Genomic DNA, 25,665 nt, shown 5'->3' with positions numbered 1-25,665 from the left:
AACCTATTAAAATGTCAATTTAACACATGCTATAAAATAAAGTAGGTAATGGGGTTTGTGACTTTATGTAGTCTTACTACAGCTTATAGTAAGAGAGTTGTACGGACTCGTGTACGGATATACGAGTAACAAAATTTGTTCAACCTGTGTCGACCACGTCCAGTTTCTCACATTAAATTTACAAAATACAATAAACAGAATTAATTTTGTATTAATTAATTACAAAACAAAGGCAAATGAAAATAATATACTTACACGAAGCGTATGACATTTTCAAACTTGGCGGTGATTCTTGTGACGACATTGGGATAAAAAGTACTTACTTCTGTGAAAATGAATAGGGAGAATGCAAAAAATGTGCTATAAATTTTCATATAATATGGTGCACTAATGATCACTGAGCATGGAAATGAAAGAATTTTTTTAAAACATCAAAATTAGAGAAAGAAGTTTGAATTTCGTGACGCAGCCAGAAACGTTTTCTAATCGGGTGACGTCACAAGAGCGCTTCAAACCCAACCCCCAAATGGTCTAATAAGATGTATCGCGCCTGGAACGTTAATATCCCGAATAGTGGTTTTGTTTATATGTGTTGTGAGCACCCAGTGATGTTTCTAACACATTCTTATGTTATATAAACATGAAACCGGGAGTGCAGAGAGGCGACGGGCATAATTTAGCACACATTGATGTGCCTATGGCTCGGCCACTGGTATGCATAGTCGACCTACACAGGACTTTCATTTCAAAACGAACCACAGATTGTAATTTGAAATTTTGATTTAAAAAAAACAAGAGAGGGAGGGAGGGAGAGAGAGAGACGTCATTTTAAAGGCCTTAAAATTCTCTTTACAAAATTATATTTGTATGGGTAAGTTTAAACCCCGTCGAGAGGTATGTGCCTTAAGCTTTCGTTACTTTAGACTTCTCTGTAGTCATTTTGCATTGTAGGTATGTGAATGTAGCTGAAAAAGCGATCTCCTCTGTGGAGGTAGCTCTAGGGTCGTTTTTACATATAGAGGTAGCGTTCGACAATACCATTCTAGAATTGATTAAAACTGATATGGAAAGCACATACCAGCTGTGTAGTATATACATAAGGGGTAAACAATATTTGAGTGCTTCGAGTTGGCCCTGAAAGAGAGAGATAGACGTATCGATCATGTCATAGTGGTGCCACTTCCCAAATACATGTTCACGACTGATGATACCCGATTTGTGAAAATCTGCTTCAAAAATCACCGATGATCAGTGAGGATCGGTCGACCGAATCCGGGAGGATTTTGGTCGGGGATTATTATCCTATCCCGATGTAAGTGAGGAAGAAGAAACGCCACACCACGTAATTTGCCAACGTGAAACTTATACAAAGGGAACGCCTACGTGAAGATAAAAAAAATTAGACATAGTAACGAATGTTCGCCCTATCAAAATCCTGAACTTTGTTAAAGATACAGGAAAAGAGTAGACAATAGACCAAAAAGTCGCAGTGCAAGAACCGGGTGGCTCGAATATTTTCACGGACCTGTATTTTAAGGGCTCATGTTCCATTTTGTAATCCTAAACCCCCCGAATTATATGCATTTTTTAGGACGCCACATTGGATTTTGATGTCGCTCGATAGAACAAAATTACAAAATCAGCCAAATACAGTATTTTATTTGGAAATTAATCTGGAATTTTTGTTTCGAAGTTTACAATGCATTTCTTATGGCAATAATTCCATGACCGATTGTGATTGAAATCAAACGTTACTGGGTATCGGTACCAATTAAGTAAATAATTCCTCTTTTTCAGGTCAAATTTTCGTGAATGTTTATTTACTTCATCAGGATTCAAACTACAATTGTCAATACAATAAATAATTAAAATTAAACATTACTTACATGAATTACTTAGGTATATGTTGAAATAATTATAGGATGACATTAGATTAAAATTTTGAAACGTTACAAGTTTGTTTAAAAAGGGCGTGGCAAAAATTTGAAAATTGAAATGCATTTGTTTATTGTCTAGCATAGTTACCGTCAACTCGGCCATGCAATTATCGCCATAAGAAATGCATTGTAAACTTCAAAGCAAAAATTCAAAATGTAACGTAGATCGGTAACGAAGCGTTTGCGGAATTATGTTATATGAACTTTTAGTTATAAAATAAGCCAAAGTCGCCAAAGAATTAGCCCCTTGCGTAATGTACATCATATTTAGGAACACGAACACCACTTCTTGCTGGGGTTTGACCGAGGGTTGGACATCGCAAAGTTCAAATGCTACGGTCACTGACTTAAGACGTAGACGCCGCTATCATGAGCATAACCGCAAACATCTCAAATAAGAATAAACAAAACTGCATAGGAAACCAAAACTAACCCACTGTCTCGCCCACTGTTAATAATAGCGAGATAAAATAATACTATTGTAAATACAAAGGTTACAATCCAACGGTTCATCGGCGGTTCGTCCTTATGGCGCCATATCTTTTGTTATCAATGAAAAACGTAAACAATTACAAAATTGTCGACTTTGAACTATACTATGGCTAACCAGTAGTAAAATAACAAAAAAAGTGTTTTCTTCTATTTTCAAACGCGAGTCAATTACCTCTTTATAAACGGAAGTGACACATCAGCGAAAATGCGAAAATTTTATATTTAAATTTTCTATTGAATTACGTGTCATTGCCACAAGTGAAAATAGCTTTTTAAAGCTTAACGAATTGATTTCGGGAATTGCTTTGAAACGATTCTATAAATAAATACAGTGTAATCAAATCAGCTTCCTTCTTCTAGCTAATGCGTTACGTGTTTTCGAGTAGGTAATCTATCATTAAAAAAAACATTATTAGTACATTATGCTCCAACAAAGGTTTTGTTGGCATGGACAGAGTGGACGTGGATAATCATAATTAAAAATAAAGTTTGCTTTAATGTGCGATACTTTTAATGGAACGCTTGAGCGATGAAATTGTTTTTTCAGAACACCATCCCCTCGACTGTCTCTCGTTTTGGTGGTATGGCACGGTTATTGAGACAATTTGCGGAAAGGTACGAGCAGCAGGCATGACAGGTGTGAAAAGTGAAATCAAGAAGAAAGCTTCAATATTATTACTAAAATCACTAAATCAGTTTAAGCATTAAATTACAAACATGCAATATGGAGGAATGTACAAAAACAGTTGGTACTCCCATGGACACAAAAAAAAATGAAATTTGTAAAAAATGATCGTTCTTGGATCCCTCCGATCCCTCTTAAGCTTAACATGCTAGCTGGCATAACGGTTTCTCAATGTTTATTTACTTTGTTTTTGTTTTGAAAAGTGTAATATAATTGCAGCTACTAATCATTTTATTCTTTCTCGTGTTAACCATCAATCTTTAAATTTCGTGTCACAATTGGTTATCATTTACACTCGCATTTACATTTTGCATGATTATTTGATGTCTGTTTATTGAAGTATGGCGTGCTATCAGCTATTGTTTTGGGTACCGTTACCTACATTTATATTTTATTAAGTATTTATTTATGTATTCATGAGAGAAGGGATTACCTAGCTAGTGTGTCTTGGTTTGTATGATTCTAGTAATCATTTATATCGTGGAGTGTGGAGAAAAATACAACTTAGTTCCGATTCTTCGTTGTATCTGTTACTCTGCGCATCATGTGGCTCGAGCTATGCCTATTTTAACGGAAATGCTCCAGACATGACGTCGCCTTTGGCGCTCTGGAATTTTCTACGCGTATTCGAGAATGTTCGGACTTACATTGCTTGCGTGTATAAATGGTTGCGGACCGAACATCGCGGCAGTCTACTATCGAACGAGATCGAGTACGGACGAAACATAGAGCGCGAAAAGCAGATATAAATTTCGAAGTGTGTGATATAAATAATCGATATAAATTGTACGGATTTTATAGTGTTTTAGTTTTGTTTAATAAATATTGATATAAATCGAACCCGAATGTATAAATAACGTTACATTGGTGTCAGGAGTGGAATTAATTAAATTAATTAAAAGTAAGTTTAAATTAAGTGCTTGTGCTTGTGTATGCCTGTAACAAGATCTGCTGCCGCTAAAATGGAAGAAACGATGCTCAATTTGCTCCAGCAAATCCAAAATGGCCAACAGGTGTTGCAACAAGAAATGAAAAGCACCCAAGAAAATTCTAGAAATATTCAAGAGAAGTTGGAAGAAAATTCTAGAAATTTTGAAGAGAAGTTCGAGAAAATGGAAGAAAATTCTAGAAAGATTAATGAAGAAAATTCTAGAAATATTCAAGAGAAGTTGGAAGAAAATTCTAGAAATTTTGAAGAAAAGTTCGAGAAAATGGAAGAAAATTCTAGAAGGATTAATGAAGAAAATTCTAGAAATATTCAAGAGAAGTTCGAGAAGTTGGAAGAAAATTCTAGAAGGATTAATGAAGAAAATTCTAGAAATATTCAAGAGAAGTTGGAAGAAAATTCTAGAAATTTTGAAGAGAAGTTCGAGAAAATGGAAGAAAATTCTGGAGGAAAATTCTAGAAAGATTATCGAAGAAGTCTCTAAATCAATTGAAGAAAAAGTTGAAGATAGAATTACGGAAGTTTCCAAAACATTTAAAGCAACATTCGTTGAGATTGAGCACAAGTATGAAGAGCTGCGCGAGCAATTCTTGCGACTGACTACGGAAGAGCGTACTAGTGGTGCCCCAGATGAATTACTGATGGACCGTCTTCTTGAGGTGCCACAGTCTACTCATTACAAGAAGGTCGACCCAGAAACAAATACAAGAGTAGAAGGCGACGTTCAGCAAGCCCTAGTAAAGCCACCTACTTTTGATGGTAAGATTCCTTGGACCACGTACGTTCGACAGTTTGAAGCAGCGGCTGCGGCAAATAAATGGACTCTTCAAGACAAAACTACAGCCCTGATTCTTGCTCTGAGAGGAGATGCTCTGGATGTGTTGCGGACCATCCCCGAGGATCAACAGAACTTCCAACAAATAGTAGCGCGACTCGAAATGCGATATGGCGATAAACACCTTCAGCAAGTTTACTATTCCCAAGTCAAGAACCGAATGCAGAAATCTGGAGAAAGTTTGCAGGAACTTGAAGCGGACATCGCTAGACTGATTCGATTGGCATACCCTACGGCACCGGAGAGCTTTCTTGATCAACTGGCTGTACAAACATTTATCGATGCCGTTCGTGATGGAGATGCCCAGCAGGCTTTGAGACTGGCTAGGCACGACAAAATAGAGAAAGCTTTGGCCCATGCGTTAGAATTCGAAGCCGCCAAGAAAGCTAGTCATGGAAGTGCGCGAGTTCGTATGGTGGAACCTCGCAGTGAGAGCCGGGTAAGAACCATCGAAGAGGAAGGTGGCTCTGAAAGTTTTGAAGAAAAGGTCAGTAAAGTAGTGGAAGAAAAGGTCAGTAAAATAGTGGAAGAGAAGGTCAATAAAGCAATACCGTCACTGGCAAAGAAACGTGAACCACGATGTTGGAATTGCGGCGAGATTGGACACGTTCGCCGCAACTGCCAAAAAACCATTACAGCAGCCGGAAAACTAAGAAAGGTCGACAGGAAGGGGCTATCGTCGACCTGCAGAAACAAAGCCCCGATATTCACTGTAAACATTACGTCGTCTGGAAAAGTTCTGAGCCTGTACATCGATGGCCGAGTTAATGGAGAAGACAGATCCTTGCTAGTAGACACAGGTGCAACAAGAACTATTGCAAGACCAGAGTTATTGAAGAATCATTCTCGGATCTCATCTTCGACCGTGCAGTTTAAAACAGCAACTGGTGAAAGAATAAAAACGCACGGAGAAATACAAATGTCTGTCACCATCGGAAAGACCACCATCAATCACCAGGTGCTAATTGCTGATATTTCTGATCAATTCATCTTGGGGGTGGATCTTCTTAAGAAACTCGGAGCTGTGTTAGACGTGAAAAAGGGCGTGTTAAAGGTCGGCGATGAAGAACTCCCTTTCCATGAAGACAAAGAAGATGTCATCCGCCTGTTAACCACTCATGACGTCATTATACCCGGACTTAGTGAAAAAATTATAATGACCACTTTAGATGGATATTGTCGCCAGGGAAGCCTACGGATAGTCGAAGCACTAAACGCAAAGGAATTTCTAGTGGCTAGGGCTCTGGTAAAAGTTCAAAATGGCGTTCCGATTCGAATTTGGAATTTGAAAGATAGTCCTGTTAAGCTAAGCAAACGAACTGCAGTTGGACAGTGTGTGCCCATCTCGGCTATTCGCTCTGTGAAATCGGAAAATCTATCTAAAGGAAAGTATCCAAGAGAGCTGATAGATATGGTCATTAAAAACACTCCAGATTTGGAAGAATAGGCGAGTTGTTAAAGCAAAGACCACGAGTGGGTAAAGTACTGCGCTTGGAAGATAATCAACGCTCTTTGATCTACTTGGTTTCAAAGAAAACGTCAGAAGGCAAACCCACCTATGAAAACCTCTGGTCTGCTTTAAAAAACTTAAAGAAACTCATGGCATACTATGACATAAATAGCTTGGCGATCCCGAAGATTGGATGTGGTTTAGATGGGTTGGACTGGAAAATAGTGCGAACCATGATCGAAGTGATTTTTAGAAACACTAGCGTTCGAATTACAGTATGCTGCTTCAACCCACAGGGGACGACCCTCCGCAAAACTGTAGACTGTTACTTTTTCAAGAAAGGTGTTTGTCGAGCAGGCTCTGACTGCAGATTCCGACACGAGGCATTAAAAAGTAATACTAACGCAGTTTCTGAACGAGACGTCCAGAATTAAGAAGGGGGCAGTGTAACGGAAATGCTCCAGATATGACGTCGCCTTTGGCGCTCTGGAATTTTCTACGCGCGCGATAGTAGGAACATTCGAGAATGTACTGGACTTACATTGCTTGCGTGTATAAATGGTTGCGGACCGAACATCGCGGCAGTCTGCTACCGATCGAGTACGGACGAAACATAGAGCGCGAAAAGCTGATATAAATTTCGAAGTGTGTGATATAAATAATCGATATAAATTGTACGGATTTTATAGTGTTTTAGTTTTGTTTAATAAATATTGATATAAATCGAACCCGAATTAATAAATCACGTTACAATATAAACATTCACAATAAATAACTAAGAATTTACAAATTTTATAGTTCAATGTACATCATTTAAACAGTCTGTATTAAATAAGTGAAATACCTTGGAGTTATCATTCATACGCATAAAAATTTTCCCATTACGCACCCAAAGATATTTAATGTTATGCGTCTTTTTGTACTCTCTACACTTTGAAAATAACTGTCTGTTGTCATACGTTAGAGAATCATTGAGATAGATAGGCTTTGTTGCACTTTGACCTATATGCCTGTGATTAAATCCTTAAGGAACCCGGTATCAAAATTTCTTCTCACTCTTCTCGCTTTCATGAACTCGTCCTTGGCGATGCGACTTACAAATTTGACGATTATTCCACGAGGATCATTTGGTCTATTAGCGTTTTGCCTCAAACGATGAGTGGCGTCGATCATATTTTTTTCTATGTGGTAACCAACAGCTTCACCAATAATTTGCACGGTGCGAAGAACATCTTCATTTTTAATTTCTGGTATACCGTAGATCTCCACCGAATTTAATCTAGCATATTGGTTGGTATCGTTGATCTGCTTTTTGAGTTCCAGGTTTTCTCTCTTTAAGGTCGCATTTTGCAATGATAGCTGCTCTATTCTCTCTAAACAATTGCTAATTGTAATCTCTTGCGCTTTTAAGAGATTGTTGTTCTCTTCGACTCTCAAATGGCACACTTCAATGGAGTTGCAAATACTACTGTGCTTTAAAGATAACTCTCGCAACTCTTTCATGATGTCACTTAACGTAACATTTTCTTGAGTGTTCGCAGACAAACACAGGGCACATTTAAAAATCTCCTTACCGGACAGCAGCAAATCGACCGTTTGCGGTGTAACATGGGCACATTTGTCATGGAAATTTTTACGACATGTGTTACATTGAACAGCATGTCTGACCGATCCAATTTTATTATTACATACATTGCACTCTTAGCACAGGCGATAAGTACACAAAAAACGTCAATCTGAACATTTTGGGAGGGAAAGCTGGACTTTGTTGAAATGTCTCAGGTTAGGTGTCCCGAATAACGTACTAAAAGTCCAGATCCCCAACTGCGCCGCTCGTCGTGCTGTGGCACGTTTTTGCCCACCGAAATCAGTTTTTCGAAATGTAGCAGGCTTAGAGAAAAACTTTTGAAACAAAAAATGTTCCTCGTAAAATTTCCTACACGATAGCTTATTTGCAAGTTAGCCTAGACCTAACCGTTAGCCTACAGCGTTCTTTTGAGTAGTCTAATATCGAGTTTTTCGCCAGTCTACCTGCAGTATACACTATTTGAACACGAATTACTTTAGCTACGTCAGCGGAGTCAAATATTGTGTCAGGCAAGCAGACATTTCGATCGTCATCGGTTCGTTCCATAAGGCGGTCGAAAAAAAAAACGCTGCACTCAGTCTCCACGCCTACCGATGCTGTCATCAGGTGCAAAAATGGAGAGGAAACAATTTCTCTCCGATCGGATGGGGTTGGCACATACACAGTGCAGAACTTCTGCCTACACCGATGACCGCTGCGCCTAACTACTCCTGACGAGTTGCTGAATTTAATTTCATGCGCTTGTCAAAAAGGATGCTTATCTGCATGTTCGTACAGAAAAGCAGGTGCGTCCTGATAGAAGACTAAGCACCGATTTCTGTTCAGTTCTCTTCGAGGTTCTGAAATTCAGAGATACGTACTCATTTCTCTTTCTTCTCTGTGTTACAGGACTGAAATGTTCCAATTTACGCTCCGGGTGTATGGGTCTTTCATGCCTTAATGCTGAGGTACAAGCTGAGGAAGAGTCACACTTCGACGACAGTATGGACTCCGATGTCGAAACTACGCTGCATTCGGATGATGACATTGCTGTTGAGTCGAACGATGAAATGTATATAGAATTAAGTGATTATAATTTTGAACTGTAAATAAGAAAATACGTATGCTTCCAGAATCTTAATGAAATTTCTTAAACTAACGTTCAAATCGGCTATCCTATGGTACAATAAGTGAGAAGTATGTTTTTCATCAATAACAACCATAAGTACAAAAAATCATCAAAGAACTCAATATTAGACTACTCAAAAGAACGCTGTAGGCTAACGGTTAGGCCTGGGCTAACTTGCAAATAAGCTTTCGTGTAGGAAATTTTACGAGGAACATTTTTTGTTTCAAAAGTTGTTCTCTAAACCTGCTACATTTCGAGATATTAACGAAAAACTGATTTCGGGGGGCAAAAACGTGCCACAGCTCGACGAGCGGCGCAGTTGGGGGTCTGGACTTTTAGTACGTTATTCGGGACACCTAACCTGAGACATTTCAATAAAGTCCAGCTTTCCCCCCCAAAATGTTTAGACCGATGCACTTACCGCCTGTACTATCTGACATGATTAGAATTTTAAAAATTACATTTAAAACGAAAACTTTTGCATACGGAGCGCTATCGATACAACCTTTCACTTGCACGTTCAAACGTCGATTTTGAATCCGAGTGATTGACGTGACTCTTCTGCCATTAGAAGCTTTATACTTCTCCACGCCTCAGATGGAGACGTGCTGGGATTAATCAAGGAAGTATAACGATTCCAAGGGTCTCTTTTGCGTTCTAGAACTATTCTACGCGCCTTCGCCTTAGCTACCTTGAAAGTAATTAAATTGCGTTCGGTTTATTGTTTCTCTTTGCGTAGAGCCAAGTTTGTTACCGCTGGGTTCCGTGTGTTGGATAGGAAAGGAACGAAAAACAATTGCAAAGAGGACACTTCCGAGCAGACGGATGTCCCGAATGGGATAGGGAACGGTTGATGCTCTTCAATAAAATCAAGGAATCAAGTGGAAACGATGTGCAAAATAATGGTGAGATCGGAAAGAAATTGGGGGGAAATATGGGCAACACATAAGAAAATTCTACAGACGAAAGAAAAAGAAAAGAAGAAAGAAGAAGATAAAAACTATATTACTATGGCTAACAACAGGTATGCGAACATCGGGACACCCAACCCGAAGTAAATTGCTCACGCGGTTCCGGGTCGAGGATGTGGTTTCCAGTGGCGTGTTGGGGTTCAACGGTAGTGCATGTTATTATTTCTTTGCGTATTGGCCATATAGATACAGAGTCTTATAAGGTGATCTTCGAGGATCTTCTGTAGCGTTGAACGCGTAGGGTTCTTCCTCTAGCGTAGGTGGTGAAGAATAAAATTATGTTGCATGTTCGGATTCGAAGGAGAGTAGTGGCGTTTTCCTAAACATTGACGGTTGGATTGTGGTTTTGCGACCTTTTCCAAGACCATTGAGAGGCCTAGAAGAGCATTCTCTTGGGAGACACCAGTGTAACTTTTGTAGTCGGTGGGGGCTTAAGTGTAGCGTGTAGGGTCTATTGTTCTGGATCTGTGGTTCCATAGATTGTAGCGTGCCAATGAAATATACACTATGGACGTATTGTTTATTATAATATTTTACACTCATTTTATACACCGAAGCGCTGTCTATTAACAATTTTTTTTACATTTTTTTTGCAAACAATAAAAAACTATACATTTAAATATATCAATATTGTGATGACGTTGTTTTATCATAAACTACAATGAGCTAAACAATCAATCAGTAACAACAAGTGAATATTAGTAATAGTAAGTGAACCACATCTACATTGAGTGTTGCCGAGTTACATCCAGAAGCGGTTTGGACGATATAGCCGCTTGCGTAGGTCATGTTTACCATGAAGGCCCCCTCGCTTATGCCGTTCGGTGAACGTACCAGGAAGGAATACTCCCCGATGTCTGAGTTTGTCACTTTGGTTAGAAATAGGACTGCCTGGTGGCAATTCGTCGTTGAGTTCTGTGAACAAAGACTAGTTAAAGTCAAATTTCAACCGACGACCTTTGTGGATCGCCCTGTATATTTCTTTTACATACGAAAATTCCAGGAAATGAGCAATATCCTACTTTCATTTTGGGGTCTAAAGTGTAACACACCATTTGAGTTTTCGCGAATTTTCCACTGATCGGTGACTCCTCGGGGAAAGATGCTGAGGTTTTTAGAGCCTGAAGTACTGAATTTCTTTTTCGAATTTTAATTTTTTTTCTGTATTGTTCTTCATACCTTTTCTTTTATCCTCTCGCCAGGGCATATTATACGTAATTTACATTGTGTATGTAAACGTTACAAATTGTCATCTTTTCTTTTTTGTTAGTTATGTTTTCGTGGTTAGGTGGAAGCTCAGCAAGAGGAGCTTTTTGAAATTCTCACATTTTGTGTATTGAAAGGCTGAAGGTTTTCAAATCCCGAAACCTCTCTTTTTGAAGTCTTTATGGAGCCACCTTCAAATTTGTTTTAGGTCTCTGTAGTCGGCTTGAATTAGTTTTCAGAACATATCCCAAGAAGTTTGCTGATGTTATTTAGGGTCCTTACACTCCCTCTCCTGCTCCTGGCCCTGTTTCGTTATGGGAATTCTTGGACTTCATTTAGGGTCCTATAAAGTCATGTTAGAGCTTAGGGAGTTTATGGCGTTCTTAAAATTCCCCTTGAGGTTGTTAAGGTACCTAGCTAAATTGTTTTGATTCCCACAATCCTTGATGTTTGACGTTTAAATTTTGGAATTAAGTAACATCTGTTTTGGTAAGATTGCTAATGTTTGATCAGAACATGTTACAATTAATAAGCTGACAGTTTGTAGTATTTAATTAAAACCGTTATCTGAGGTATCACGCTTCGTGAAGTTAAAAAATTTGGCTAAGATGTCAAGCTTAACGACGGTATTAAGTTTATAATTAAGGGCGAAATTGATCGCGAACTGGGCAATTCTCAGTCTTTAATTAAAACCGATAGAGGGCGATCCCTTATCAATTAATGGAAAAGTGTAAGAGTGGGCTACACTTACGGTGATGTCATACGCAATTATCCCATCTTCCGAATTTCCGGGCCGGACAACTTTATCTCTCGCAATCCAGAAGACCTTGTTGTACGCCGGATTGGCACAGAATTCTATCGTGAGCGTTAGGGGCTGTCCGTAAACTGCGGTTATACTTTTGTTCGTCGGAAAGACCATCGGACGACCTGAAAGCAAAACAAAACATTGCATTGGCGTAGATAGCACGTCGAAATACATAATAAGAAAATATTGAGGTTAATTTCGCCATTTAAAATCAGGACTTGCTCCGTCTCCCTTTACATGTTTACTCTCGGCGGCTCTTATCTCTTATAATTGGAAGTGCCAAATTATTAGTTTGAGAAATCCCGTATAGGGCTCTAGGCATTACGGCTTCATCATGAAGACGCCTTAAAACTAAATCTCCGAGGCCGTGTTTAACATGCAGAGCATTCTATTAAGTGCGGTCGTACAAAAGTTATCGCGACCAAAGTTTGGATAATGCGGTATGGGCGTTTGTCCTCGCCAAGCGCGCCTCCCCGGGGACGAAATTAGCACGAAAACATCTACCGTTGACTGTTGCGGTTCTGTTTTATTACTCCTTACTCCCGCAGGAGCGCTTGCGACGTTATTGCCTACGAACCTGCGAGAGACATTACGTAATTGTGATTTAGCTTAAAATCACAACGCATCAGCTCCATTCCTGCTAGGCCACACTATTTAAGTTCATAACGCATTCGTAGATTTGAATTTGTGCCGCTTATTATTTAATCTCAAAATCTCAACAGTAAATTGTGTCGCTGTAAGTAAATATTGTAAACGTCCTGTTGGTCATCCTAAAGTCATAGGCGCGATAGTCATGCATGTCACTGCGACGTATAAAATCCGAGTCATTCCAAAGTCTTGCTTACTTTGAACAAAAGAGAAAAATTCTCAACGATATTTTACACTTCTTTCAAGAGAGGTGACTGTAAAAAAAACAATAAACTTTAAACACCATAGGGTCGGTTTTTTCATGTAATTGTTGAAAGATTTTGTAAAATATTGAAATTGTCTCGCTTTCGCCAAAGACGCGTTTAATCAAGCCCGAAATACACGACCTTTCCAAGGTCGTCTCCCGTATCACTGCACCCAAAAGACAACAAAACGCAGTGTGCTCGAACTGACATGGAGTGATCTATACGTTGGGAGAGAATTGGTTAATACACTATGGGAATATACAACATTTTTTTGCCCAAAGGTAAAGCACTTGTGAGAGAGGACAATTGAAGCTTCTAACATTAGGAATTATACTCTTAAGGATTCTAGGCATACGGAGACAGCTCTTGAAAGAACAGGCAAAGGAATATATTTTCAATGGCAAAACGGTTGATCATGTTGCCGCTTTCATCTCGACAAGCACGGAAGTGAGCAAATTAAATCAAACGAAGCCGAGTCCATGTTTCCAAAGAAACTTTTGTAATCGAAAAGCAGAATCGAGAGAAAGAGTAAATTTAATTTGAGAACATTAAAACCAAATTAGTAAAATTCGATGGAGTTGTAGGGATTCATCGGGGAGCTTTCCATTTCGGGTGCGATTTTCACGTATCGATTGAGCCCGTTTGAACTCTCGTTTTCAATGGAATGCAGCGGTAACTACGGAAATACACAATGCGCACCATTGATGCAAGTAACTTCAAAAGGTCTTTGTGTGAAAGTTTTATACGCAATAACTAGGTCAAACCAATATTATAATGCTACAAATGTTAAGAGTGGAAATGGTTTTAAAGGGACCATCAAAATTTTACCACGTTGCGTTTGCACAGCATATGAGATTCGAAATTTGACTACCTAAAAACCTTTGGATTCCCGAGCGAAACTGCGTGGTTTAGTTCTAGTCGAAGCTTTTAATGGAAGCGCTCCAATTTCTTGAACCACGCACTTTTAAAAAATGTCAAAGAGGCTTATTTCCAAGCGATCAACAGGAAAACTTTAATTGCCACTAGGAAGATTCTCCAATATTCAGTAAAATCGAAAATTTTCTGGATCAAAATCGTTTTTGGTTAACATGCACGATGTAATGGATTCGTAGACTATGGAAGATGCAGCATATCCACTACTAAACAGTTCTATCAGTTTGGATTACAGATGCATTGGATAGGCAAACTCTTTTCTCACCAACAGCAATTTAAACCTTTAATTACCACTCCGAAGTGACGATTTTTCAATATTCAGCAAAATGTAAATTTGCTGTATCAAACTCCTATTTGGTTAACATGCATGATTCCTAGACAAAGGAAGATGCAGCCTATCTACTACCAAACATCTCTGATAGTTTGGATTAGAGATGCCTCGGTAGACATTAGACAACCGAACATACACGATGTATTTGATTTCTAGACTAGAGAAAATGGAGCATATATACTACTAAACATTTCCGTCAGTTCGGATTAGAGATGCATTCGGTAGTTAAAATCTTTTCTCGCCAATAGCAATCAAACCTTCAATTGAAGTTGGACATTCTTCAATATTCTGTAACGTCGGAAATTTGCTGTATCAAAATCGTATTTGGTTAACACGCACGATGTGTTTCGTTCCTATACTAGGCCAATGCATCATATCCGCTACTAAACATTCCTGTGAGTTTGGATTAGATTTTACATCCTGCATTGGCCGCGAATCGAACACAGGTCATCCATTTCTTACAAATCATAGTCTAATGACATTTGGCTTCGTTGTTGACCATAAGAGCCTGTTCTGTAAAGTCAAGGTGCGACGGACTATAACAGACTACGGAAGATGCATATCCACTACTAAACATTTATGCCAATCTGGATTATAGAAAATAATTTTTTCTCGCCAATTCAAACCTTCAATTGCCACTCCGAGATTGAAAATTCTTCAAATTTAAATAAAGTCGGAAATTTCTTTGATCAAAATAGTATTGAATTATCATGCGCGATGTGTTTGATTTCTAGACTAGGGAAGATGCATATCCACTACTAAACATGTCAGTTTGGATTACATGCATTCGGTAGACAATAACACCCAATCTCCTTCGTTTTAGTGCTATGACGAATTGCTGCCACTTTTATACATGATAATGGAGGGTGGTGCAAGACGTAGAGTATAATTAAAGTATCCCACTTCTGCTAGTGTTATTTCACACAACCGCCCCTATTTATATAAGAGAAATGTTTCTCTAAAAGTGCCTTCGTAACCTTCTTCATGTTTGCTCCAGACGTGAGTAATAAGAAAACATTGTAGCCCATTTTAATATTTCACCGCATTCTCACATCTTTTTTAGTGGAACGTTTGAACGCATCTACCGCATCGTTTTTTTAAAATTCATGTCAGTTAGGTTATTTTTTGTTTTTTTTTACTATCTATCCCTGTTAGTATTCACCGTACGTATAAGAGCGACATGCATTATTTGTAAGGCAAATATTTTATTTCCCTATCTCGCCTGGCTCCATATTTTAATGCTGACATTTTTATTCCGCATTTGATGAAAACCAACCCTCCAACGTGAATGGCAAATAATAACACGTTGTCGAAACGTCGATCGGTCTAATTGACGTATTCAATTTGATGATTTGGGACTTCGTAAATCGGCTTTGGATTTGAATTGGATTAGGTGAGTGCACAAAAAAAATATATGTTTACGTTTTGTCTTTGGGTATCAAATCGTATCGAGATTTAGTAAATATTATAAGTTGTAGAGTTTTAGGGCTTTAATATCCGGAGAAGCGGCTTACTCGAAAAGAATTCGAAGGTTTCTCTTTTTTGTTTTGGATGGAAGTATTTCGATGAGGCCATAATCCAAGTTTCTGACGATCGACTTGTCCAATTTTTAATATTTATAGGACAGATTAGCTTAGATGAGATTTTATTTCCACATTGCACAACTATATACCTACCAACTTGTGTCAGTATTTATTCATCTATTGTCATAGTAAGGAAATATTGGAGGTAACGAAGGACGGATTATGGTGCAATTTGATTTTCCGCTCTATTTTCATGAAATTGGCGGATGCCATTTGCACGTGTGCATAGTACGAAATTAGTGAATTCAAAAAATCAAGAGCTCCAACAACTTCAGAAGCCTCATCTAGGTTACAAGAGTCAAGGGTGGGTAGGGTACAGTCCTGCAGTTCTGCACAAACAGGATGTGTTAAGGCCCATCGTCGATTTTAGTAACTGCAGTAACATCAGGGAGTTTAAGAGTCATGGGTTGTAAGAACTTACAAGCATCAAGGAAGTTATTGGAGTCAATTCATGATATTTTGGAGGTATTAGAGGTTCGTTTTTTACGTACCTAACTGTCAGCGCACACCAAGCGATTTGTGCACATTAACAAAGTCTTTAGGCTTCTCAAAATTATCGTTTTGAACTTGTTGCAACTTTTTCCTTTGGTATTTCCAAACAGCGTGTGCTTATGGCCTATATCATAAAATTTTTGTAGACTTTAATAATCGCGATAAAGTTTTATGGCTTATATGTATATTAGTCCAGTCTAGGAAATATAGAAAAAAATAATTCGTGTAGTTCCAACTTTCTCGGGAATGTGTGGTTGAACGTCTCCTGATGATTGTGGAATACAGTCCCATGAAGATCATCTACGTCCTCTTCATCTTCTGCTAGCCCCGCATTTGGTAGTACAATTTTCTCTGCGGCTGGAAATGTTGATTCGTCAGGTCTTCGGGTTGATTCGAGTTCCTTTGATCCATAGCTTTTATGAGGATGCGACGTAATCTTCTTGGAAATATAACGTGCTTCGTTCTAGAAAATTCGAACATTTCATCGAATTTAATAGTATTTGAGAATCTCTAAGGATTTCGCCTGTTAAAGTCGCCAATCATCGAGGGGTCTTTCAAGGCCTTTGAGAATCTGTAAAATCAAAGTATACCTTTGAAGTGTCTTTAAGACCCTTAAGGACCTTTTATGAACGGTCAAGATTTCTGGCAGCTTTGGAGAATCGTTAAGGTCTGTAATAGGGTAATGTACGGTTTCAAGTTTAATACTTAAAATTGGTTCTACGATATCAACCTTTGAATGCCCATGGAGTTACTCAGAGCCCTCTAGGGAATGCAATCCCGCAGCAAAATCTTAATCGCGGTATTTGCGGGATTGCTAGATGTTAATCCCGCGGGATCCCGGTATTTGCGGCATCCCGCAAAACTTTAAATAAATTGGCAACCAAGCAATTCTGTGCGGTTAATTTCTGCATTAAAATAATCGCTAATTATCACAATATTTAACAAAAAAGTACCTTCGGCCTAACTTAGAACTCAAAAAACCCTCACCTGTAAAGCACAAAAAGGTGAACTTCTAAAGTGCCTCAAAAATCATAGTAAATTTTTAACGAAAAAAGTTTAACAATTATATAAAAAATAACTTCTCCGTTATGCCTTTCATTAACAAAGTAAACAGAGTCGTCCACTTGGTCGACAAATTCCTCCGTCCCGCAAATCCCGCGGGAACCCGCTCCATTGATGTGCGGGATCCCGGTATTTCGGGATCCCGCGATCCCGGTATTGCTTTCCCTAAATGTGACCTGTAGAATCCATAATTTCAAACAGTTCCAAGATTGGGCTACTATTTCAAAAGTTACAGCCCTTTGAATTTTTTTTCGAAATTAGTCCAACTTTTGATTGAGAAGTCTGATCGAAAAAGTACGAATTGTTTTGGATTCTACGCACCAAAATTAATAGAAAAAGTGTTTTCACGAGAAATTTTGGTGCAGTCGATTTTTTGTAAAAAAGGAAGGTTATACACTGCCTTTTTTTGAGCCCCGAAAAAAAGATTGTCTCTGATCGATCCGGAAAAAAAATGTTCTTATAGAATGTGGCCTGTAGAATCCTTAATTTCAAACAGTTCCAAGATTGGGCTACTAGTTCAAAAGTGACAGCCGTTTGAATTTTTTTTCGAAATTGGTTTCTAGTCTAACTTTTGATTGAGAAGTCTGATCGAAAAAGTACGAATTGTTTTGGATTCTACGCACCAAAATTAATAAAAAAAAGTGTTTTCCCGAGAAATTTTGGTGTAGTCGATTTTTGGTAAAAAAGGAAGGTTATACACTGCCTTTTTTTGAGCCCCGAAAAAAAAATTGTCTGAGATCGACCCGGAAAAAAATTTTCTTATAGAATGTGGCCTGTAGAATCCATAATTTCAAACAGTTCCAAGATTGGGCTACTAGTTCAAAAGTTACACCCCTTTGAATTTTCTTTCGAAATTGGTTTCTAGTCTATAACTTTTGATTGAGAAGTCTGATCGAAAAAGTACGAATTGTTTTGGATTCTACGCACCAAAGTTAATAAGAAAAAGTGTTTTCCCGAGAAATTTTGGTGCAGTCGATTTTTGGTAAAAAAGGAAGGTTATACACTGCCTTTTTTTGAGCCCCGAAAAAAAAATTGTCTCTGATCGATCCGGAAAAACAATGTTCTTATAGAATGTGGCCTGTAGAATCCATAATTTCAAACAGTTCCAAGATTGGGCTACTAGTTCAAAAGTTACAGCCCTTTGAATTTTCTTTCGAAATTGGTTTCTAAGTCTATAACTTTTGATTGAGAAGTCTGATCGAAAAAGTACGAATTGTTTTGGATTCTACGCACCAAAATTAATAAGAAAAAGTGTTTCCCCGAGAAATTTTGGTGTAGTCGATTTTTGGTAAAAAAGGAAGGTTATACACTGCCTTTTTTTGAGCCCCGAGAAAAAAATTGTCTGATAGATCCGGAAAAAAAAATTTCTGAGAGAATGTGGCCTGTAGAATCCATAATTTCAAACAGTTCCAAGATTGGGCTACTAGTTCAAAAGTTACAGCACTTTGAATTTTTTTTCCAAATTGGTTTCTAGTCTATAACCTTTGATTGAGAGGTCTAATCGAAAAAGTACGATTTGTTTTGGATTCTACGCACCAAAATTAATAAGAAAAAGTGTTTTCACGAAAAATTTTGGTGCAGTCGATTTTTGGTAAAAAAGGAAAGTTATACACTGCCTTTTTTTGAGCCCCCAACAAAAATTGTCTCAGATCGATCCGGAAAAAAAAATTTCTGATAGAATGTGGCCTGTAGAATCCATAATTTCAAACAGTTCCAAGATTGAGCTACTAGTTCAAAAGTTACAGCCCTTTGAATTTTTTTTCGAAATTGGTTTCTAGTCTATAACTTTTGATTGAGAAGTCTGATCGAAAAAATACGAATTGACTTGGATTCTACGCCCCAAAATTAATAAGAAAAAGTGTTTTCACGAGAAATTTTGGTGCAGTCGATTTTTGGTAAAAAAGAAAGGTTATACACTGCCTTTTTTTGAGCCCCGAAAAAAAAATTGTCTCAGATCGATCCGGAAAAAAATTTTCTTATAGAATGTGACTAGGGAATGCAATCCCGATGCATTATCTCAATCCCTCAATCTCAATTTGCGGGATTGCTAGATGTTAATCCCGCTCCTGGAGAATGTTCTGGGAAAATTGGGAAAAGGTAAAAATTGAAGAATCTATAACAACAGAGAACCATTTAGTCCGAGTGACAATCTTGAGATCTTTACTTCTAACGGTAAATCTTGAGACATTTTGGTGACAAGTGTTTTTAGGGTAATTTGGACCCTGCTGAATCCGATTTTTCATGTCATCATGTCACCACCTCAAAATCCGGCTGCTAAAGCCTTAAGTAAAGATGGCGCCCAACATGGCGACTAAAACTCAATATAAGATCCTTTTCTTGTTGTAAACAAAAATATCACGATTTTTATTTAATTCGTACGTTTTAAATTTTTTCCAATTTTAAAAAAATTAAGATGGTGACCAAAATGGCGGTAGAAACCTGGGTTAACTAATTTCTTTAATTGTGAAGACAAAAATTTGCATATGATTCCCAAAATGCCAGTATTTTTATGACTTGAGGATATTTTAATAGCAAATTATTGAAATTTTTTTGAGCGCGAAGTGTTAATAATTTAATTTCACAAAGAACGCCAAATATTGTTTATATAGCGTTTAAAACTTGCGTGTAGTTACCTAAGGACCTTCTTCACGGCGACAACCCCAATCTGCTGGCTACAGATGGGACAAACGTCTGGAAAGTTTTAACTAGTTTCAAAAATGTGCGAAATTTTTGACACAACGCCTTCCTAGCTCAACTCTTCACCGTTTAACTTCTTCGCGCGCTTTTTTACCTTGTTCGTATTACTGATACTTATTGCTAATTTTAATAATTCAATATATTGTCTCATCCAATCGAAACGAAAAAATAAGAATGAAATTTAACAACCTATCCTTAGGTAGAGGGTACGGATATTGAAAGGTATTAAAAAAAGTTTTTGACAGTTTTACATCCTTTATGCCTAATGTACATTTGCAAAATTTTAACGAAATCATAGTTTTTTAACTTTGACATTTTTTTTCTGTTTTTTTTTGTAATAAAATCTGGCATAATTTTTGTAGGTTATGCACAGAAAAATAAGTTGTTTAAAATACTTTAATAAAAATTTAGGCTGCTATTTAAAAAAAATTCCATTCCGTTGATGCGCTTCAAAATTTTTTTCAAAAATATCTAAAATTTGAAGGAAATCCGTCGAGCCGTTACCTCGCACGCACGTACATACATACAGACGGAAATAGTTATTTGTACAATATAATTTTTTCTGAAACTATAATCAAAATTGAACAATTATCGTATGCAATAATGAAGTTTGACGCATACCAATCGAGATACGGGTATGTTTCAATTTTAATTAAGATTAACGCAGCAATTGTTTTTAGCGCATTTTTGAAGTTGGGTGCAGTGCTGCAGCCACTTTCTCTGTCCTTCCGTCTGTCTGTCCGTCCGAGGCCTTAACTACTTCTACAGTTTTCAAGATATTTAGTTCGTTCTTTTTGCAATCGGTGAAACACAAACTTGTTCTTCCTTTCCCTTTTCTTCTCAACTGGTCATTTCTTAGCAGTACTACATTCTTTGCTTTCATGACTTTTCTCATAAAATATACAAGATTGATCTCCGTCATGACAAGAAGCTAAGTTTGGGGTAGGTTGAGATAATTTTTTTTTAACTTGAACATTTTCTTTCATTGGTTTAACCAAATCCTCGTCGAGCCAAATTGATCTTCCTTATCCAGAAATTCCATGAGAAAGTCTAAGCGGTTCTTCGAAGGCGATTCCTTACTTCCATCACAAGCAGTCAAAGAACTACGCTGCTATGTTTAAAAAATCTCTTCTGTAGACTTGACTCAACGAATGGATAAAGCCATGTGGCAAGATCAGTGTTTGCTTTTTGTGTAATTGTTTATTGCACCACCGTTTTGTAATGAATTTATCAGGATTCGAACCGTTCAGAGAGGAATATTTGGTTTGTTTCTTTTGCAGCTGCCGAATGCGCTCTTGCCAACGAAGAAGGAAGTCAATTAATATTTTAAGATTTCAGGGCCGTTAATTAATTATTAAGCATTTTAGATTTCCATAATAAGCGAAAACCAGGATAGACAGGAGTTCCAAATCGAGTCGTTTACACGTGACCAGTCTTGCAGACATACCGTGGTGTGGATAACGAAAACAACTGTTGCGCAGGAAAATTCCAATTAGGCTAGGTGTTAATTAGATTGATGAATATTGAGGTTGAAAGCGAGTAATTAATTAAAAACCGAATTAATTGGAAGCGCTTTCGGAGTGAATGCGGCGACGAGTTGGATTTTCCGTGTTCCACTTCCCCAAAATAGGGATATCTTCATAAGGAGAGCCAGAGCCTAAGAGTACCGGAGCCTAGTGAAACCGAGTTATGGCAAAGCCGAGTCGTGCTAAAGTCGAGTATTCATGTGCCGTGTGCGCAAAGCCGAGTCGTCCGTGTCCGTATAAAGAGCACACTGGAGCCTTATAAAACGTTCTAGCACTAGGATCTTTTTACACTCTAACACTTTATAGGGTTCTATTGCGTTTTTAGGGGAATTTTCGAAAGAAATTACCCTTGTGTGATGGTTTTGTCTATCCGTCCCTCCGTCCGATAGCGATGTCAAACCTTCACCGATCGATTCCTACGAGTTCAAGAATCAGTGTATGGAATATGAGCCGGATTAAAAGTCGCGTTTCCGAATGCGCGCAGTTGAAAAATGTCTTTGGTATAGAATACGTAGCGCTTTCTTTAATTACCTATCTGCAGATTTACTTACTTGCGTTTCCTTTTTTGTGTTTTTTATGGATTTGTGTTAGTAACATATTGTAGCAAATATTCTAGAAATCACGATAAACATGGAGGCGCCATTAGAGATTAGACATCGGCGATAAAGAGCTAAGGCGGATGTGACGCAATATTACCGGCACAAATGACGTGTTTATTCTAGAACGTTCGCAAGCATTCTATGAACATTCTAGAACAATTGTCGTTTGCTATACGCAAATCGAATTGCGTTTTAGTTCAGTTTTAATTTAAACACCGAAGTAACAAGTAGTTCGCGCTGTTATAAATTGTCCATATGTAGGAAATAATACTTCCAATTCATTTCAAGACTGTTATAAGTGTACTGTTCATTAGTGGCAAATAAAATAAATCACGTAATTAAATATGCAGTAACCTCGGATTTATTTTCTGTAGTAGTCTATTTATATCACCTGGATTCGGTGCTGCTATATGTTAAGCGCTAATTGTATTTGTTTGTCCAGCACTTACAGCGAACCTCGAGAAGGAAAAGGAAATTTGCCCACGGGTTTTCTGGTGAAACAACCAAGGTCGTATAATTTTGGTTGCCAGGCGTGTACAAGTCACGCCAAAAAGAAAATAAAAATATAAAATAAAAATAAAATAATAATACAAGCTTTGAGAATCCTCGGGCACCAGTGAGTATAACCTTTGTCTTGGCAGATACACATATAGTATTTAATTGCATAAAGCAGTAAATAAATTAGCACTTTTGGTGGCGTAAAACAGTAAATAAATTAGGAATTTGGTGCAAGATTTCACTTAACTAAATGCAAATTTTCAGCTCAACTGAGTAGTTAGAAGGTATAATGTAACTTAATCTAATCTCATTCATAGACAGACAGAAAGATACATTAATTGAATGAATTACATTGCCCGACAAAGGCAAAGATAAATGTAAAGTAGATTGGTAAAGATAAACGGCAAGATAAACTAAGGACAGGCAAGTTTGCAATTCTTCTACCTTAGATACAATGTATAGTTTCAACTAGTGGACAGTTAGCATTCTTGAATTCGAAAACGAGTACTTGCATTTCATTCAGAACACGGTACTTAAATACTACTAAATACTTAAATACAATCAATTTAAAGCTTGCAACGTACAAAGAAAAAGATATCCAAAAAACTCCAATGTGAAAAACCGGACCTAATTCCAATTAATTCGAACTACGTACCTCATTAATAAATGGTTTTCACTTCACGAGATGGATAAATCAAAGGTAGGTAATTAAATTAACACATGTGCCATAACCTAAAAAGGAAAGTGTTAACAAAGAGGAATTATCTTTATCTCAAGAGGAATACAGCAAGGGTCCATTCGCGTAAAGACGCTTAGATAATTAGTTCAACAATTTTCTAATTCAATTCCTGTCATTACCACGACAAAAGCAAAAGTCAAAGTCAATGCCAATGGTACCAACCACTCCCAACACACGAAAAGCGCATACATTCAAAGGAAAGTTACACACCAAACGTTGTCCAGTTGTTGGATTTGATTGATCTCAAGAGTTATAAAAAAGTAAGTTATAACGCACAAACATGTAGAAATTGATTTGCATGTCTTCAGATTCTAAAATTGAAGCATAGCGCTTGACAAAGTTTTAATGAAGATAAGTTTACCTAATGATTCAAAACAATTTACTTTTCACAATTATTTACGAAAAGTAAGTGTTTATTCGGCTGCTGATGACGTACATAAGATAAAATTGAACTGACTTGTAATATTTGAGTATGGCCATTGTAAGCGCATGTAGAGCTAGTTCATAGATTTTTCATTGCTACGTTTAGGTTTGCTCTACAAACCGATTGAATCCTCCCTTCGGGTTTACCAATTCAAGGAATTGCAGAATTTGATATTTGAAACGTATGGTTGTTTTTGAACACTTTGCGTAAACAATGGTGTAGCCACAATAAATTATTTTTTATTATTCTGTTACCCAAATGTTAGCATTTACCAAACGTATGGTGGAAGATTAGGTATATAAAGCTACCGAATGGGTAACGCAGTAAACAAAAACTCAAAATGAAGAGGCTCCTTTTGTTACTTGTCGTTGTAGTGAATTGTGTGACGAGCGTTCCTCTCAAGTCCAGCATGGAGAGAGGTGCCTAAACTGATCAGTGATCATTTAGCGATACCGATAGTTTACTTTTAGGTTTAAGAGGAAATCCGTGGGAGAACAGTGGGAAATTTCAAGGCGACATGGTTTTCTCAAGAAAGCGGAATGGGCTCATTGACAACTACTATCGCTGGCCGTATGGAAAAATCTGCTACACCATTTCTCCAGGATTTAGTGAGTGGTATAATTTCATCATGATTTTTTACAAATATCATTTTAGCTCAACCTCAAGTTGATCATATCAAAAACGTCTACGCAAGTGGATTCAGTGGTACCTGCATTCAGGCTGTAGAGTGCCAAGATTGCTGCAATGGAGACTACGTGTATATAACAGTAAGCATATCGATTTAAAGACTCACGCTAAATGCCAGTTATAGAATAACCCAGAAGATGGCTGCTACGCGATCGTGGGAAGGGTGGGGGGTCCACAACAATTAAACTTGGCCCTTAATTGCCTTGATGCGGGCACCATTCTGCACGAAATGACTCACGCTCTCGGCTTTTGGCATCAACAAAGCACTCCAGAACGAGACGACTACGTCACGATATACCTAGAAAATGTGGAGGATGGTAAATGAGTCGCAAGTGCCCTAAGCCATGCGCCTAAAATTGATCGTAAATTGCAGGAAAAGAAGGCAATTTTGATAAATACGGTTCGGACTATGTATCCAGCTTTGACCAAGGTTACGATTATTGTAGCATAATGCATTACAGTCAAACTGCGTTTTCGAAAAACGGCCAGCCGACTGTTGTTCCGAAATGGGTAAGTACTAAGATAGTGCAAGTCTGTAATTGAATTTGAGTTTTAGCAAACATCGTGTGAATACGAAATTGGATATGCTCAAGCTTTAAGCGCAGTAGATAAACTTAAGATTAACGCTATGTACCAGTGTTAAGAAATGGCTCAATAATAAGATGAGCAGATTTTTTCTTTGTGTATTAGCATTCCTCATACGCGCCCGTAAATGCGCCGGTTGTTTTTGTTTGTTTGTGTTTTTAGTAGATAAGCGTTAGCCTTACGGTGTTGCCAGTTCATTGCTTATCACTAGAAAAGAGGAAACTCAGTTTTTCCAGTGAGTAAAACGAAACGAAAGAGCCGGCATTCACCCGTTGGGGGTCCGTTAACCTAGCACCACCATTTCAAATTTCTGACTAAAAACAGATTGCGCTAGAATCACTATGGCTAGCGCCAGCTAGCGCCACTTTGAGTTCAGCTAGCGCCAGCTAGCGCCATTATAGATTTTGCAGAAAAGCCCTTGACTTTCGGGGGGTGCTATGTTAACGCTAGCACCACCATTGCGTCCGATCATTTCCAAAGATCTAATTAATTCAAAATGTGTGGCCTGTAGAATCCATAATTTCAAACAGTTCCAAGATTGGGCTACTAGTACAAAAGTTACACCCCTTTGAATTTTCTTTCGACAATTCAAC

General features: G+C 37.9%; 2 protein-coding genes across 2 annotated transcripts; one reads left to right on the top strand and one right to left on the bottom strand.

Annotated features, from left to right (window-relative positions):
- Positions 1–10,525: 10,525 nt before the first annotated feature.
- LOC116180042 lies at positions 10,526–12,197 on the bottom strand. The gene is made up of 2 exons (XM_031499867.1): positions 11,970–12,197; positions 10,526–10,927 (listed from the first exon to the last, which is right to left on the bottom strand). The coding sequence occupies exons 1-2, from the start codon at positions 12,195–12,197 to the stop codon at positions 10,691–10,693; spliced, it is 465 nt and encodes a 154-aa protein (XP_031355727.1). The 3' UTR covers positions 10,526–10,690.
- Positions 12,198–24,078: 11,881 nt separating this feature from the next.
- Positions 24,079–25,162, top strand: LOC116180176 (zinc metalloproteinase nas-15-like). The gene is made up of 6 exons (XM_031500044.1): positions 24,079–24,219; positions 24,271–24,408; positions 24,455–24,567; positions 24,612–24,804; positions 24,861–24,997; positions 25,044–25,162. Exons 1-6 carry the CDS (start codon positions 24,141–24,143, stop codon positions 25,128–25,130), a joined length of 747 nt encoding a protein of 248 aa, XP_031355904.1. The 5' UTR covers positions 24,079–24,140; the 3' UTR covers positions 25,131–25,162.
- Positions 25,163–25,665: the final 503 nt, after the last annotated feature.

Source organism: Photinus pyralis, unplaced genomic scaffold, assembly GCF_008802855.1.
Source record: "Photinus pyralis isolate 1611_PpyrPB1 unplaced genomic scaffold, Ppyr1.3 Ppyr1.4_LG9, whole genome shotgun sequence".
Classification (NCBI taxonomy): domain Eukaryota; kingdom Metazoa; phylum Arthropoda; class Insecta; order Coleoptera; family Lampyridae; genus Photinus; species Photinus pyralis.
Note: the sequence above shows the minus strand (reverse complement) of the source record. Positions and strands in the feature narration are given on the sequence as shown.